Source organism: Genypterus blacodes, unplaced genomic scaffold (genome assembly GCF_046128005.1).
Source record: "Genypterus blacodes isolate CSIRO-AG114 ecotype Tasmania unplaced genomic scaffold, CSIRO-AGI_Gbla_v1 ptg000179l_1, whole genome shotgun sequence".
NCBI classification, from domain to species: domain Eukaryota; kingdom Metazoa; phylum Chordata; class Actinopteri; order Ophidiiformes; family Ophidiidae; genus Genypterus; species Genypterus blacodes.
The window spans coordinates 246,636-265,000 of record NW_027466980.1 but is presented as its reverse complement, the minus strand read 5'-3'; the positions used below and the strand labels follow the sequence as shown (position 1 = coordinate 265,000).

The 18,365-nt window shown below is 48.0% G+C and overlaps 1 protein-coding gene across 2 annotated transcripts in view; it reads right to left on the bottom strand.

Moving 5' to 3' along the window:
* ppp2r2ba (protein phosphatase 2, regulatory subunit B, beta a) overlaps positions 1 to 18,365 on the bottom strand; it is a 37,056-nt gene that overhangs the window by 14,815 nt on the left and 3,876 nt on the right. The window contains exon 1 of one of the 2 annotated variants that reach the window (XM_076167859.1): positions 2,828 to 3,535. The exons of the other annotated variant lie outside the window; for it this stretch is intronic. Coding sequence (XP_076023974.1) covers positions 2,828 to 2,897 — 70 coding nt within the window. The 5' untranslated portion in view covers positions 2,898 to 3,535. Of the gene's footprint in view, positions 1 to 2,827; positions 3,536 to 18,365 lie in introns of those variants that run through there. 2 annotated transcript variants of the gene reach the window in all.

The window sequence follows — 18,365 nt, the reverse complement described above, 5'->3', positions numbered from 1 at the left end:
CACACACACACACGCACGCCTGTAGTCGAATCAGACAGAGAAACAGGCAGTAAAAGGAGAGAAAGAGAGAAAGCGAGAGAGAGAGAGAGAGAGGGGGGAGAAGCAGGAAGGGATTACATGTCCCTCCAATAGATCTCTGGGTCATTGTTCCGGTAGCTAAATTGTAAAAGACCAGAAATCAATACAGCAGCAGACATTAGGTTTCACCGCTGCCTCACAGCAAGAAAGCAATTTACATTTTACACTCCAGCGTTCAGCTATTTGACAATTTCATCCATTATCAAAACATCCAAGGTGGCCATCATGAGAATGAAGTGCGAGCCGTGTTGTAGGAGCGTAACGCTCCATTGATTCCACACGCCGACATACGCCACGGCAGTAATGCACCAACGCAACGCACACAGAGTCATGAAGCTCGCCGTCATCCATCTCATCGCCATTAGCAACGTGTCATCTGCAGACGCCTGGTGCATGCAAATCACATCACAATGGAATGTTGTTCCCTAGAGACGGGAGCGTCTTTGGAAAGTTTGATTTGAGGACAAATCCTTTTTTTAATCAGCGTGGATGACCAGCACACACACACACACACACACACACACACACACACATTGTCAATGTAACGCCCACAGAACCACCCAGGCGTGGGATTGGTGTGAGGCAAAGGTCAACATGAGTGACATCATTAAAGCGTGACATCATCAAATTGTCCTGCTACTGTGGGCGACCATGACCTGAGGGAAATCCCAACCATTGGAGACACCCTGTGTGTGTGTGTGTGTGTGTGTGTGTGTGTGTGTGTGTGTGTGTGTGTGTGTGTGTGTGTGTGTGTGTGTGTGGTCCGGGTGGACAGGGATGGGCCGGCTCGACCATGTGAGTGTTTAATTTATGAGGGCAGAGCAGAGACCCAGACATGGGCAGCATGATCTTTGGCTGCAGACTGACTTCATACCACTTACAAGGCAGCGAAAGTGAGAGTGAATGGGCACACACACCCACACACACATACACACACATGCTCATTTGTGATATATGAGCTGTGACAATCAGTCATAAATTACAGCAATAAAATAGATACAAAGGTAGACGCTGCTTGTCTGAGCCGCCCAGATGGGTCACAGACGAGACGGTGCTCAGCTTTAACTTTACAACCTGAGCAACTCTCACTCAGTCTATTCTGATATAAAAGAGAGCGAAGCAGGGAGGGAGGGGGTGTGAGGGAGCATGTAGAAGAAGAAGAAGAGGAAGAAGAACATCCCCCTCGCCCCTCCGCCCCTCATGTTTCTCATTTCAGCACACACATATTAAACAAAGATATCCATCACACCCTCTTCCCTTCCCCTCTCACTGGGGCTTGTGTGTTGTAGCGCCGACAGCGAATCATCTGTAAGCGTCAGAGCCGAGCGAGCGATCACGCCGGCCTGCGTTCAGATGAAGACGAAACAAAAAGGAGAGGCGAGGCCACGTGAGTGAGACGCTCTGCTGTCTCAGCCTCGACTCGGCCTCTCCTCCAGAAACCTGAGCTGGAAGTCACGACGGCTCTGACCCACCTCAGAACCTCACAAACCCCCTCACTCCCCTCATTCTGTTCTGTTCTGTTCTGTTCAGGCCCTATGGTAACAAATGAAGGTGCTACAGTCGCCTGATTCAATACCAAATGATGAATTATTACACAGACAGTCGACAATTGAAATCAATGCTATTGATCCATCTATTGAGATATAGAGGGGGCAGAGTTGTGTACTAACATGTCCCTGACGTGTGTGCTGGTATTTAAGCGTGTTCAGGCTCCATCTAATGCCTCCATTACATTCCCTCCAACGCTCCGGTTCATCTCCTCGATCGATTTGCATGATCGTTGAGCAGGCGCGGGGTTGGCTAATGCGATTAATGATAACCTTTACAGTGGACGTAAATCCCTTTTCATAAACTGCTGATCAATGAATTAAGCGGCTCGGCTGCTAAGGAGGGAGGGGAGGACAGGTGGAGCTGATTGGTGGCACATAAGGGAACTATTAGCCATCGAACAGTTAACAGGCTGATAATCAAGGCGCTGGGGTGGAAACAACGCACATGTGCAGAGGGCAGCGGTCTGCATTTGGAGCTGCAATAAGAAAAGGTACTTGTGTGTGTGTGTGTGAGGCTAAGGATGATGACACACAGCTCTCTCCCATAATTCATTGTGCCGTCTGGAATTGGGGCACACCTACCAGCCGCCTCTCTGTCCTCCTCTGATTGCTTCAACAAGTGAACACACACAATAAGAGGAAAACACACATTTCTTCTTCCTTAATGTGCTCTCCAACACGTTCACTGGCCTCCACACACACACACACTAAAGCAGCCATACAAGAGGCTTATTCCCCTCGGTGTGTCCATGTGTAGCACACAGATTAAAGCCCTGGTTTACCTCTCTGTCATCCCAAAATAACTCAACTCATTATCTCCTGCTATTGATGCCACACGCAGCCAGCCTGCATATCTGCATATCAAATCGGATTCAGACGTGTTTAAAGTGACCTGAATACATAAATACATACATGTCACGTCTCTACAGGGCCTCGTGTGCTCTATTATATCATTCTTTAATGGAATATTGCAGTAGAATCCATTTGCTGCTGCTGATATTCTCATTTATAATATTTAGGGCGGAATCCTTTCATGTTCCTCAGCAGTGACTCACATATTTCTGCTCCATATCAGCGTCATTTCAACGAGATTCATCGATCGCACCCGGAAAATTCACCCCCCACCCCCCACCCCTCACTGCATGTCTCTATCTACCGATGATGCTCACGTATATTTATTTCTCATTCACGCCAAATACCTTCGGTTGCATAGTTGTGGTCTCGCAAGAAGCTGTTGTTGATTTTCCGGGTGTCACTCTCCTCCTCCATTGATAAATCGGCTGGTTTCGGAATCGTAAAGCCGGCAGACGCGCTCCCATCCTGCCCGGTACCGTCAGCAGGCGGGCTGTGACACCGGCGGGGGGCCTGTCATGTTCTCCAGCTCTCCGGTGGCCCTCAGCGGAACGATCAAATACCTGCGATGCACCGGCGCGCTGCTGTCTGTCTGTCCGCACCTCAGGGCGCATCCGCCGGTTCCGACACGGAGCGCGGTGGTGGCGGGCGGCGGGGAGCGGATCGGTAAGAGCCTAATTATAGCGCATCTACGCCCCTCTGGCTCGACGACGCGTGTTTGTCGCGTAAAGAAGAAATGAACGCAAACGCACACACGCACGCACACACACTCGTTACCGCGACGTGTGGAGACGCAAGTGGAGAGGAGCGGAAATGTTGCCGCTATGCAGCAACGGCGTGGCAACGGCAGCAACACGATCAATGTGGAGACTGAAGGAGTGGAGTTTAGGAAGGAGAGATTAACCCCCCCTCCTCTCTCTCTCTCTCTCTCTCTCTCGCTCTCTCTCTCTCTCTCCCTCCTCCTCCCTCAGTGCCAGGCGGGATTATGCGTCAACAAGCTTTCCCCGATCACTTCTGTATTCCCATGTCAGACTCGGCTGCCTCTCCTTCCTCGTCTGCCTCCTTCCAGATCCTGCAGAGTCCATCCACCACCTCTCCCCCCCTCCTCCTCCTCTCCCTCACCTCCCCCCCATGCCCCCCCTTCACTCATAGGAGCCAAGCAGGGCCAAGGCGCCTGTGATCATCTCAGCTGACTCACTGTGCCAGATAGCTGCAGAGCCGTACCCACTCTGTGTCGGTGAAGGGGGCCCCTCCCATGCTCTGCTGCCTCTTTACACCACAACCGGCAAACGTGATTCTCGTGAGCGGAACCACCTGGATGTTCCTTGCTCATGCCCGGTTCTGGTCACTTGTAGCCGGGTCGGTTCTGCACAGCTGATGATGCAGCCTTGTGGGACAGATTAAGGGGGCTTTCACCATCCCTGCTCCCCGCTGCAGAGGCATGTGTGCAGTATCACACAGGCAGCTCCAGCAGAGAGTCTCTCCTCTGCACAAACCACATTCCCTGACAGCAGCTCCACATGCCGAACGAAGACAACAGAGGCTTTAACAGGGAGCTGGAAGAAACGCATGACACGGCACATTGGGCGTACGTGGAGACGGCTGGTGAGCTTTACGATCTGCGACATCAGGGCAGGAGAGGGAAGTGTTGGGTAAGGGAGCAAGACAGAGGGCAAGAAAGAGGGAAGAAGGAAAATGAGAAAACCCAGACGTTGATTAATTAGATTAGGGGGCTGCTGCCGCCTGTGCCTCTGTGGAAAGATCTCATTTCCATGCTCGCTTTAATAACCACACATCATGCATCTTCTTCTTCTGTAGCGTGTGTGTGTGTGTTTCATGTGTGTGTGCTTGGGGGCTCGTTTCCGGCCCCTATCTGCTCCCTTTAAACCAAAATCTTAAGGTTCCACAAAGAGACCGGCTATCTCCTCCACATGAGCCTCGACACACCACAGCAGCATTAAAGAGATTGTGGACCCCCCCCCCCCCTCCTAAATGCATTAGCTCCATAATCCACAGGACCGTTTGCACACCCAATCCCTGCTCCTCTCCTAATGGGGGTCTGGCTGTGAGGGAGGCAGGCTGCTCAAACCCGAACACGGCCGTCCTACACATGCTATTTTACACCCCATCACCCTCCAACCTCCAACCGAATACATTATGGGGTATTATCCATGCAGGGTGTATAATGAAGGTCGCCGGACCTTCCTGCGACTCGCATGCTTCCATATTTACAGTCCTCTGCTCCTCTAATCAAATCTGCAGTCAAACGCTCCCATCCTTGACCTCTCAGATCTGACTGAGCGGTCAGTGACGCTTCCAATCCCTATCAATATTTAAACAGGGTCTGCCAGGACAAAAGGGAACAAGCGACAGATTCATTTTCCCCGCAAAGACCAAGGCTGAGTTACAGCTGAGCAGCAGGGCAGAATGATATTGAAATAGAATCAGCCAAAACAAAGGAATGAACAGAGTTAGCAGAACGAAGCCGCACGGGTGAAAGGTTCAGCTTGGTCTCATTTTCTTGGGAGGTGAAGTGAAATTGGCTAACGCTCCCCCCCTGCTTTCATCTGCATGTGTGTGTGTGTGTGTGTTTGTGCTGGAGAGACAGACAGGTGAAGGGTGAGAGTGGCAGCAAAAGGCATATAAGGATATTTGACTGTATAATGAATGAGCCAGTGGAAAATGCAGCTGGGAGCCAGAGCCTGGGATCAATGCTGCCAGTCTGATAACATGTCTCCCTCCATCCCCTGCACACACACCGCACGCCAAACATCCTCCTCTCGCCTTCTCCTCCCTCTCCCCTCGTCTCCATAAATGTGACACCGCTGCCTCCCGGGCCAGCAGAAAGCATTTCAGTGAGAGAGCGGCACTGATTGGAAACCTGTTTGGCTCTTGAACAGAAGCGGTCACGTGACCTAACAAGCCATTCTGGGTCGATACAAATGTTCTCCCACCCTTTTTGCCGGAAAAAAAAGGGCCTGAAGTTCCTGCACCTTAATAGCTCATTGCTCTCCTGCTCTGCGCCGCCGCCGCCTCGCTCCTCTCGCTCATTACACCCCATCTCCCACTCCACTGGGTAGCAACCAGTAACAGCCTGTCTACAAACCCAGCTGCTATGTGTCAAACTTGCAGGAAATGCTCGGGGGGGCCGGGCAGAATTGGAGAGCGTGTCCTCAATTCTCCTGCATGGTATGGACAAAGTGGGTTAAATGAGGCTCCGGCAGCCACACATAGGGACAATCACACGCCAATGATATTTTAGTCATGGCCAATTGCTTTCCTTGATGCGTGGTAATTGCTTGACCTGGGGATGCCGGTGTAGGCCTACAGGCGGCAAACACACCCTCTGCAAACCAGGAAACATACATGCACGTATATACACATGCCTATACACACACACACACACATACATACACACTCACTTACATAGAGTGTATAGCAGCATAGGGAAGTTACATTGCATCTCCTCGTCAATAACTAAACCTATATATCTCAGAATTGCAGTCAATAGTAATAATATTGACCAGTGGATAACGTCTGCTTTAAATAGGATGAGGTATTGATTACTTTCATCCAGTTAAACTAATACATATAGGACCAAGGGGAGCCCAATGAGGAATCCATTCTGTTAATCACATACCCAGGTTGATAAAGGGCAAATGCCATTTTGAAATTTTCATCTACAATAAAAGTCCTGTTCACTTAAAATAACTCAAAATTGTACACTAGAAGAGTTGGACACTTTATAGAAGCACAACAAAACATTTAAAGCGTCGTCTGTCTTCATCTTTGCCAGATTAAGATGCAATATGCAAAGCATCTACAGTAAATTCTGCGTAGTGGAGCAGGTTTGATAGATGCCGTATCACAGCGCAGCAGCAGCTCCATCAAACAAACGGCGATGATAATCATTCAGTAGCATGAGATGCTCCCTCCACACACTCATTGTCTCCCATTAGCTATGCAGCCCACTCTGGCATTAAGAGGAGCTCAACACATGCGGGGGTAATAGGATTTGCCCTGGCAGTCCATCTGTCAGGGGGACTTGAAGCAGCATCAAACCCCTGAGATGGAGCGCCCTGGTCTGGATACACCTGCCTGCACTCGCCCCTTCTTTCCTCGCCTCTCCACAGACGTTTATCCGTGATTTAAACACGACCTGCCTGACAGTAAACCACATTCACCAGAGTGTAAACATGCACATTTCCAGAAGTCTCTAAAATGTGAAAATTACTGACTCTGCTTCGAGGTTACGAGTGCCTGGCTTTAAATATTATAAAAGGCTTCCACCACTCGGTTAATAGCGTACAGATGGAGATGCATGGCGGCGGCTGGTGGCTGGTGCATGAATGGGAGTGGGGGAGTAGGGTGGGGTGAGCAGGGTGGGGGAGGGACGCGGAGCGGAGCGGCACGGAGGGCCTGGGAGGGAGGGAGAGGCCAGGAGAGAGAGAGATAAAAAGATGGATGCATAGTTTGGGTAGAGGGCATTAAATCAAGCCCAGAGGCTCGTCCCTAAATCAGCCCGCTTTACTTTTTGGTGTCATTCCAATTACATCAGGATGAGACTAATGCTCCGTTGCTCTGAGACTCCGAGCAGCAGGATTGGATTTCTGTTTCCCCTGACTCTCTCTCTCTCTCTCTCTCTCTCTCTCTCGCTCTCCCCTCCCCCAACATCCCCTCCCTTCCTCCCTTGATAATGAATTAATTGAAAAGAATGTGTGTACAATGATTAACTCAGGACAGAACATTTTGGTTGAAAATTAATCAAGTGAAATTTTTTTGTAGGGGCCATCAGACCTTAAGGGAATATACAACCACACATACACACACACACACACACACACACACACACACAAGCCAAAGGAGCAGGTACCCGGTGACGCTCCCCCTCCCATTATCACGCACATACCCTCACACAGAAACACACACACACACACACACACACACACACACACACACACACACACACAGCCTTTCCATCGCCACGTTAAAAGCAGCAAAGCTATGCGCACATTTGCATGAAGGTGAAGATTGATAGACATATTCAGAATATAAATTTGTTTTGTGAGGATGGAACGGCCGTGTGGAGAGGAAATGATGCCATTTAACAGAAAAATCATTGTACCTCTGGTTGCTAGGAAACTGCATTTGAACTGGCATTGCAATGCGGCACAACAGCTGTCTACATAATTGGACAATTAAGATCTTAAAATGCCATTATTTTGGTCATATTCATCTCAATAAAGGTTCAAGCACGTCCCAACATGTTTGCTACCAGTTGGGTTAATGGACTGAACATGAAGCGTTCCTGATTTCATTAGGGAGATAAATAATGACACATTGAAGGTGCAGACGCAGAAATAAAACAATGTACTGTACAGCTAGTGTTGCTTGGACAACCCAGGCAGATAGAGTGTGTATGTGTGTGTGAGTGTGTGTGTGTGTGTGTGTGTGTGTGTGTGTGTGTGTGTGTGTTGTTAAGTAAGCTATATTTATCCTACAGCACTTTCAACCCCGTGGACAGATGAAAGACCAGCAAGTAGAAAGTAGGTTAAGCAGGTTAGCGAGTGACTACAAAGCCCCGGCCGGGTCCAGGCTGCGTTCAGGACCCTGGACAGCTCTGCAGCTCTGATGAAAATGGGTCCACGTCAAAATTCCACACAAATATAGAGTTTTGAATGTGCATTGCTCAGTTTGCGTCGCTCTGTGGGCTAAATGGCAGCGACGGCAGTGATGATGTCGCCTACAGGAACAATGCTGGAGGCGTTTGAATAATGTAACAACTCACAGGATGACGGCAGCCATTATGATTTTAGTGTGAAAAAGGCAACAATCTCAGCACGGCGGCTGAACAATAAGACTGCTCCAGCAAAGGGAACAGAACCAGGCACCCAGTCAGCCTGATGACATCATCGTTTATTTCATTCTTCATGTATTTGATGCTTGATGCTCTCTGATTTGCAGCTTAATGAGAGTGTGTGTGATGTTTTCAGTTCTACCATGCGAACAGGAAAATGTCAGTTCTGCGTAAGGGTGGATTTTTCCCGCTTGTCTCTTTGTAGCGTGAGGAATTCCTGACACAAGCATAAGACAATGACTATCCTCCTCCACATGTATTCAGCTGAACTGTATGAGGTTCACGCCTCCATGCAGCTTCATTAACACATGACTTGGACATTTATCCCTTTATCTTTGACTACAGTGAAGACTCAGGCACATACAGTGTGAGGTCTGTTCAACAAGAGTCAGTGTTAATGCTAATAAGAACAGTAGCAGTGTGTGTGTGTAAGGGCTGACCTCATCTGAACACACTCCCCTCCCTTTGCTCCGTGCAGCTTGCCAGAGAGGGTTCCCTGCAGCCATGGAGCCATGTTCCAACCAGCCCCATGTGACAACAGAACATGTTCTCTGTGCACCTCAGCTCAAGACCCTCTCTCTCTCTCTCTCTCTCTCTCTCTCTCTCTCAACCCCGCAACACATGCACACCCCCCACTCACACGCACACCAAGCGCTATTACACCATTCCACACACGCACTTAGTCAACAACAAAGACAAACACATGCAAGTGTGTCACGCTCGGAGGATGTAATCTTCAGGAAAATCCCATTTGGCGGAGCAGCTGCCAGTGTGGATCACGGATATGCTGTCGTCCCGGTGCCCACAGGGTGGCAAGCTGTCCATCCACACTTTTACTTTTACTACACACACATACATGTGCACACACACGCGCAAAACACACCCATTTGAAGACGAGCTTAAGGTGGGATCAGTCCCTCCTCCAGGGAAGATAAATTGATGGCGTTTGTTATAATAGAAACCCGTCAATGGGCTTAACCACCAAGGTGCTCATTTGAACAGGGTTTACATTTTATTGCTCAATTTATTGATCTGGAATTGGGATTTATTGAAGGGTCTCTGTTGCAACGCAGCCTCAGGGATCAGAGACCAGGATCTGAAATAGCCGAGTGTCAGGGGACCGTTTGTTTGTTTGTCCTCCAGGCTTACTGAGAATCAATCCCTCTATCTATCTATCTATCTATCTATCTATCTATCTATCTATCTATCTATCTATCTATCTATCTATCTATCTATCTATCTATCTATCCCTTTATCTATCTATCTATCTATCTATCTATCTATCTATCTATCTATCTATCTATCTATCTATCTATCTATCTATCTATCTATCTATCTATCTATCTGTCTGTCTGCCTGCCTGCCTGTCTGTCTGTCTGTCTGTCTGTCTGTCTGTCTGTCTGTCTGTCTGTCTGTCTTCAATGGAAAATGTCAAGTGTGCTTTGTGGCAGATGGACTCCCTTGCCTACACTGTCCAGTATACAGCTTATGTTACAGCACCACCATCTGGCAAACACAGGTATTACATGTTTAAATCTCAACTGTGCAAGAACACCTAGGTACTGCCACACTGTATGTTCATATGCATGGTGTGTGTGTGTGTGTGTGTGTGTGTGTGTGTGTGTGTGTGGCAGTTCATATTTCAGTCAATGCAGGAAGTGTTTCTTTACATCCCAAGACAATCTTTCTCTTTCTCCACAGTGTTAAACATGAAAGACAATGTGAGGATAACGTGTGTGTGTGTGTGTGTGTGTGTGTGTGTGTGTGTGTGTGTGTGTTTTCTAGTGAACAACAAGCTCCCGTTTCTGCACATGCCCAGACCGAACACTGCAGATGTGCTTCCCCTACATCCGATGTGACAGCATCAATATGGGATCCATATTTCCTCCCTCCCTGGCCTCACACACCAAGCATGACTAATTACTCTGGCAACACAGAGGCCACAACCTGCCAGCTGAGGACCTGCAGGAGAGCTCTGAGCAAAACAAGCTGCCAGGAGTGGAGGGCGTCCCTGTGATACCCTTGACATCCACCAGAGATGGAAGATATTATCCAAGGATTAGGAGGGACACATACACACTCTCACACACGCAGATAAACACACACACACACACACACGCCTTGTGAAGTGAAGTGGTGCTTAGGTGACATCAATCTCCTCTGACAGACGAGCCGCTGGAGCCGCCAGTTGAATAAGTAGCGAGGCGGCGAGGCGGACTGGGATTTCTGCTCGACACACACACGCTTCAGTGATTGTACAGCGAGCAAACAGAGGCGACACTTCTCTGTTAAACAGCCGTTTCCACCGTGCCAGGCCTCCCCTCAGCTGCACCGGGCTCCTGGGACCTGAACCACCCAGGGGTTTGAGAAATCAGAATGATCTTAAGCACGTTGTAGCTGTTGTCTATTGGTTCAGTGTGACCTGAATGTAATCCAACAGGAAACAGTTAAAGAATCAACAGTTTAAGTTTGGGGTGAACAGTAAAGAGCCGCTGTGCCAGGACCGCCAGGCCGAGCTGCACACCGTCAATACTAATGACATCAGGACACAGGGTATCACTATGGAAACCTCTAGGGCCTGGCCTCATCCACCGCCACTCTGTACTACCGGAAGCCTGGAGGGGGTTGGAGGGAGGTTGGGGGGGTGGGGAGGTGGAGGGGGGCACCAATGGAGCAAGTGGAGAAGGACAGAGTAGGTAGGAGCGTGCTAAAAGGGAAAAGGAGGCAGTGAACAAGAGTCAGAAAGATGAAGAGTAGGAAGAGGAGAAGAATGAGCAGGAGAAGAGGAGGAGAAAGAAAGCGGCGTGACACAGGGATTGGTTGGTGGAAGCTGGTGAGGAGCCAGAGTGGATTGCTTGGTATGAACACAGGCAGCGCAGTGTGCCGCAGCCAAGGCTTGAGATTCAGCAGAGCCGGAAGAGAGCTCCTTTCTTCCCAAATCTGCGCTCTCATCTGCTCCCCTCCTCCCCTCCTCCCCTCCTCCTCCCCTTCTCCCCTCCTCCCTCCAGCATCCATCTCCCCATCCATCACCTCTTCTATTCCGCGGGGCCGACCGCCTTCTTTTAGACTCAGCAACACTTTTCAAACAGACCAGATGGGCTCAGTGAAATACGCGGCGCTGTCTGCAGGCGTCTAAATCACCTTAATGCTACAGCGCTCTCCTGAGTTCACTTCCATGTACAATTTTTTGCCAGGGCGGTCTACAAAACAACCAGCATAGCACAATGTCACTTTGATTAGGCCTCTCCTGCTATGGAGATCATTACAGAACAAAGACGGGGGGAAAGGCCACTTTATGCCTCTCTGGGTCCGTCGGTCGGGGCCATGTTGTGGCTCGCAAACACATTTACTGTAACTCATTTCCAGCCATTAAGTGTGAGCAACAGTAAACAGAACAACCTCATTTAGGCTCAGTAATGTAGTTTGTCAGGCACCAGGGCCGGCAAACACATTTGGCGCCAGCTGGGTCACACAGTCATTTGGTCGGGGTCAATGCTATTAAGTGGCATCTAGAGTTCAGGACAAACTAAAGTTAATATAAAGGAGACAGCATGGAAACAGACAGGGAGGCATATTTTACAAACTTAACCGTGGCCAATAAAGAGCACAAGAAAAGGAATTTAATGGTTAATGTTGAAGATGTTGGCCATTAATTGAATATTTATTGCACTGAGCAGTTTTTTGGATCTGGGCCTTGGTCAGGTTTCATGATGTAGTTTGTATTAAATGACATCATTATGTTATGCAAACTGTCACTGATATACAAGACTTGTTCTGTAACCTGAGGGGCGTCTGACACAAACACAGGAGGAAGATGAATTGAAAGCTGATTTAGAACCACAACTGTGTCTCTTTCTAGTCTAGCTTCCAAAAAAAGTGCAGCGGGAGAAAAGGCAGAAGTTGAGCTCCGGCCAAGAGACGCAGAGCTGCAAGAGGCTGCAGAGCAAACTGATGACCCCAGCTCATTCCTCTACACAGTGTGGAAGGAAAATAAGCTATTCCATGCAAAGTCACTGAGGCTTTTTGATAACAACACAGATGCTAATGCGTCTCCAACAACACCGATCACGCTCCGATCACCACAGGCTTGTTAGTTGGCCCAGGATTTACTCTAATAGATGAATATGAAAGATTAGGACGGAGCCGGCTCTCCTGCAGCCATCTGGGACCCCTAAAAGTTGTTTTCCTTGTTGTCTCAGCCAGAATCTCACACACTTAATTCGGCCGGTAAAGTCCCTATTGATGAGATCCATTTCGATGGCTGAATGAGCCTGAGGACGGAGGATGGGAGAGGCGGTCCCAAGTCATTATGGCTGCTCTCTAAAATGCATTTATCCATAAGCATTTCAGCAAAGCAGCCAGGGTGAGGATGGAGGGGTTGTGCTCTTTCTATAATTCTGGCACAGGATATCCCAAATGAACCACATGCCCGTTTCTATAGTAACCTAAAGCTTCCTTCACCCAGGCTCATATAAAGATGACAGAACTACACGTCCTCGCCTTTTTTCTGTCCTCTCACTGAAATCACTGTCACTGCCTCTGCCTCTCATCTCTGCCCATGAATACGTCTCACTGATGAGAATACAAATGTTGATCCCACGGGGTCTCATCCAGGCACGTCTGAGTAATCCCACTGGAGCAGAGGAAGAGTACAAGTACCTGCAGAGTACTGACAGGGTCATGATCTGGGCAGCGGAGCTCCTGCACAACATTATGTCTCTCTGGAATATTTGGAGTATGTATTAGTATTATTTTATAGCAAAGTTATTTAATATTGACATTTTATTATCCAAATTTGAACAGCTTGAATAAACTTGGGACGCAGAGTTTGTCAGGATGTGTGTGTGATCGCGCTCTGTTTCTTTTCATGCCTGTGTGGGCGTGGCTACCCGATCCCTGTTCCCGCTCTCTGATGCTCATGGTATATAGACTCCAGGTGATCCAGCAGTCAGGCCCGGCGAGAGAGTTAGAGTTTGCATCTGATTCAGTTTGTTTCCGATCGAATCCGACACCCTCCCGTTTCCGTGGCATCTGTTTACTCTGTACTTTTGTTGGGCCTTGCCGGCTGTGCACCGCTTTGGTGAGTGGACCTTTCGGTTGTTTCCTGCGCTCCAGGACTTTGTTTAGGCTCCACTCACACTCACTTCATCAAGCGTTCCATTCCAGAGCCCTTCCTGTGTTCTTCATCCTGGTTTGTGTTTCCATTCAAGTACCTCCAGTGGTCCACATACCATAGTTTGAGAACCTCCAACATACTCAAATTTATTCAAAATAGTTTTGTTTGTTTGTTTGTGTATTGGTTTGTATCAATTGTATTGCACAATAACAAGTATGGGACTGCATACATTTTCGTTTGAAGGCACGACTTCCTGCATCAAAAGTGTTATTAAAAGAACCCTGGTTGATGACTAACAGATATCAGAGAGGAGAAGCAAATCTGTGTGACTCAGTGTGCACGTGCAGCATGTATATATATGAAAGAAATGAGACACACACATACAGAGGGGAGTGGGAGTTCCAATATGACTCATCATGTGCCGTCTCCTTCAGTGTGTGTGCGTGTGTGTGTGTCTCCATGGGAAAGCGGAGGGCAGGGTGAGCGAGAGAGCCAGACAGCCTGGTACTTCATGTACTGCTGCTGTCTGCTGCCTCATACACTCGCATTAGGCTACATTATTTATCCTGTGCAGTCTGTCGCGTGTGTGCGTGTGTGCGTGTGTGTGTGTGTGTGTGTGTGTGTGTGTGTTTGTGGAACGCTATTCAAACCCAACAGTAAAAGCCTTCACTGGAATAGAGTGATAGTTACTATAGCTGGCTCTTTCCCTGAGTATGTCTCTCTTGCTCTCTCTTTCACACACACACACAAACACACACATACACACACTTTGTCCGCGCTGCTATCGGACAGAGAACCCCAACAAACGCCTCATTGACAGCTTTCTATCTATAGCCACCTCTGCCCCAGACTGTTTGTTTAATATTGACAGTATCACTTGTGCTGATCCAACAGGACTGTGATGACTCGGCAACAATGCTCAGCTATTTTCAGAGGGATATTGAGAAAATGTGCTGGGGGAAAAAAAAGCCTATAAAAAAGCCCCTAAAGCCAGATCTAATCGCACGGCGGCCATTGTTCACGGAGGAGCGGCTGGGTTTCCTCCGGCTGACGAGGGACTTGGGCCCTGTAAGTCACAGCCTCGATAGGAGATGACGTTTTTATCTCACGCTTCTACTCGCACCTATTGACTCTGTGGAACATTTTTATGTGGATATGAATGTGTGTGTGTGAGATAGAGCAAAGGGGTAAACAAAGGCAAAAAGTGTGTGTGTGTATATTTTTAGGGGTGTGTGTGTGTGTCTGTGCCTTTCCAATTGACACCGATCCTAAACGGTCATGATAGATGTGACACCAGCAGAGGAAGTGTAATTCTGGACCCCTCCTGTCCCGCCTAGAGGATCCGGGCAAGGACAGTGTAGGTCACTCCTCATCTGTCTTAGAGCTCCTCGGAAACCTGCTCTGACAGTGCCAACCCCCCCCTCCCTAGGGAACACTTAAGTCAGTTACACCAGGGGCCTCTGGGAAAACAGAAAGGGAACAAACATCTGGGGCCTTGTGCTCTCGTCTCTTTATCCCTTATTTAATTTTCCTGTATTTATCCAGGGAAAGCCTCCTGAGCATACGTGGTCTCGTAGTCTTGTGCTGGAGGACCGGGCTTCACATTCATACTATGACACATTTCCCATCTGGGACCTGCCCGGGACACAGTGTGTGTTCTGGGAGGGACTGTTCCTCGTGTTCCCATCCACCAGCCAGTGCAGGGATTTAACTTATGAATCATTTTTCCCTTCTTCCTCCTTCCTCCTTCCTTCTTCCTCATTGTTCTCATCAAGTAAATCAACAAAGGGGGCAAATCAGAGCCACATCCTCCCCCGGCCGACATTCGTGTACCTCAGGGCTCAATTATTGGTTCAGTATCTTTCTAATCTATATGCTCCCACTTGGTCAAATCTGACAAGAATCAGCTGGACACATTCCACTTCTGCTCAGGCGTGTTCCTGAACTTTGGCTGTTTGCACTGATAAGCATAATTTGATAAATCTTGAACCTGTGCCGTTGCTGCCTCCTTCCTTTGTTCCCTTACTGCGCTCTCAAGTCCATAATTCACACTTTTTCTTCACCACATGTCTTTACTCACTTGCCTCACAAACTCAGCTCTAAAGAACCTATTATGGTCCAAAACAAAGTCTGAGTCTGGTTGCAAAACAGGGGAGTGCACATCTCCTCATCTTTGGCTTCATTGCAGTGGCCTCCAGAAATAGATTTCATAGATTTCAGGCTCCTCTTACCCACTTACAACCTATCGATCAGCCTATATTTGTTCTGTTTTGACCCCATATTCAGCCAACGGGCCTCTCAGGTCCTCCGATCGGGTTTTCTCTCCTTTCCGTGGAGATCTGAGGTGATGAAGCTTTAGCTCTAGTTGCCCTCAGGCTCCGGGGCAGCAGCCTCCCTGTGGACTGATGTCATCCGGCTGTGTGGACTCACTTAACCAGCTTCTGAACAACTATTTGTGCAGACAGGCTTTTTATGGATGTTTGTTCTTTGTTCCTCTCTTTTTAAAGTGCTGTATTTGTTACCCGTGACGCACACAAAGTGACACCGGCTCTTGAAAGGTCCCATATAAACGAACATTACCTTACCTCACACCTCCACAACTTTCCATTTGGACAAAATGCAAACAAACCCGGTGACGCTGGAGGAAAGAGGGACTAGTATATTGACGCTGGGATCAGAGCGGAGAAAACGCCGTAGGGACAATCGGAGATTGAACTCTGTGTACAAAATGTTCCGCCATTGCTGTCCACTGTTGTTGATGTCACGCATGAGGACACATTAGTTAGGGTACTTTCCTTCTCTCGCATTCAACCTCGAGTATTATCGGTGAAAGTTGTGTTTGTTTGTATTTAAATATATTTAAATATGTAGAGTTGCAGTAATTAAATGTTTTCCTATCTGCACTCCGAGTCTTTCTGCTTCTCCCTGGGCCTGTTCACAGACCGGTTTCCCCCCAATGAATTTGACATCATTCTCTCCAGTGCCATCTGTTCTTCTTCTTCTCCTCGCTCCCCTCCTCTCTGCTGCTGAGACAACCTTGTAAAAGTCTCATGCTTGTCTGTCCATTGAGCCTTAAAAATGCTGAAACCAATACCAAAAAAACAGCAAGCGCTTCTAATACCTTTGTTGTTTTGGTATGTAAACACAAAGCAAACAAACAACCAGAAGCAGCCATGAATATATTAGAATGTTTCAACACACTGGGTAACTTCTATTTAACATATATCACAAGGACCAAACTGCATTATTGTCTCAGCTGTGTGTCATCGCTGGGTTTGTCCCCAAAGACCGACTCAATATTAACCTTATTTCAGAGTTTTAGAGGCAAATGAAACTCCGGAGCAGGAGCTTTGCTGTACTTCCAGGTGGGACGAATTGATTCCATCGCAGCCGTGCAAATCTGATTTCCAATAACCTGTCTCACTGGAGCCGGCCGGGGGGGTTTGATTGAGGAACAGAGACAGAGTGGGGAGGAAGACAGAGAGAGAGAGAGAGAGAGAGACCATCCTGGTGTTCTATATATATACCCCCCAATCCCAATAGCAGCTCTGTGTCTGTGCTGCAGCCTGCCAGGTGGAGTGAGGGCCCAGCAGTCAGGCTCGATAAGGAGCCTCTTTGTCTGAGGCTACAGCTTCCTACAGGGACACCATGGCCGCCGTGTCGCACAGGTGCCTCGCCGTCGACGCGTGGACCAGCGGTGAAACAAACGACACCGGCTCCAAATCACGCCACTATTCTGAAACAGTGATAAATAAAGGAGAGGAGGGACGGCTGCGTACTGATGTTTACTGTAATGATACACTGCCAGGCTGCCAGAGTGGAGGGAGTCTCAGCCGTACTGTAATTGCACGCTCTCTGGTTCCATGTAAGCCGACTGCTGCGGAGACCTGGCAGGAAGTGCTTTTGCGGTAACGTGAGACAGCGGCGTCCGCTGCGTGGGAAAGAACCTGACTGATGGTGATTTTGTCTCCGATTTACTTGTAAAGGGAGTGTCATGTTTGTGTGAGCTCTCCTCCAGACGCCAGCTGGAGGGACTGAAGCCACTGGTGCTGCAGATATTTCATATTCTCCCAAACATAGTGTCAAGCTTTAATGTCCTGCATTCCCAGCAGCCATCAGAGCCCATTTGCTTTATTTCATTTCATTAGAAGCACATCTCAGTGTATAGTTTCTTGTCGGCGGTAATAAAACAGATTAGAGGACATAAAAACGTATCCGCAGCAACGGCTACATAAACATAAACAACTGGACTGCAAATATCTACAGAGGCGACTGCGTAAAATTAAATTGAATTAAAAAAAACGTAGAGTTTAACCGAGCTCAGCTAAGTTGCCAGCGGCTGCGAAAACTTCACAATAAAAGCCTCAATTCAGTCAAATACAGGCTTTTACTGTGAGACACCTGTGGATGTGATGATGCATGTATCACTGCAGGATATTAAAATATGATCACTTTCTTATGCAAAGCAGCTGCTGATGTAAACTCACTATGATCAATCAGGTCAAACATTACACGGATTTATGTTTATTATAGAAAGTCTCAAGTCTCAAGTTTCAATTTTTGTTTAGTCTTGATCTACTGATAAGATACTGATCTGATTTTCATACATAATACAGTTTGATAATAATAATTCCAAGAACTTTCGTAACTTGATATTTAGATCTAAATCAATTTCATTTCACACACTGAGAGCAGTCTGCGTCTAATTTTGTGTGAATTATGAGAAGCATACTGTGGCTGTTCGATGCGTTCAGGGACACTCCAGTATCCCAGCTTTGAGAAGAGGCAGTGAGAATGATGAATATGTGAGACGTGGTTTGTTCCCTAAATGTCTGGAGGTAACTTCTGCCACGATCCTCCTTTATTTCCTTCAAGATTGAACCCCGGCGGTGCCACTTTACTGCTTTGCCAG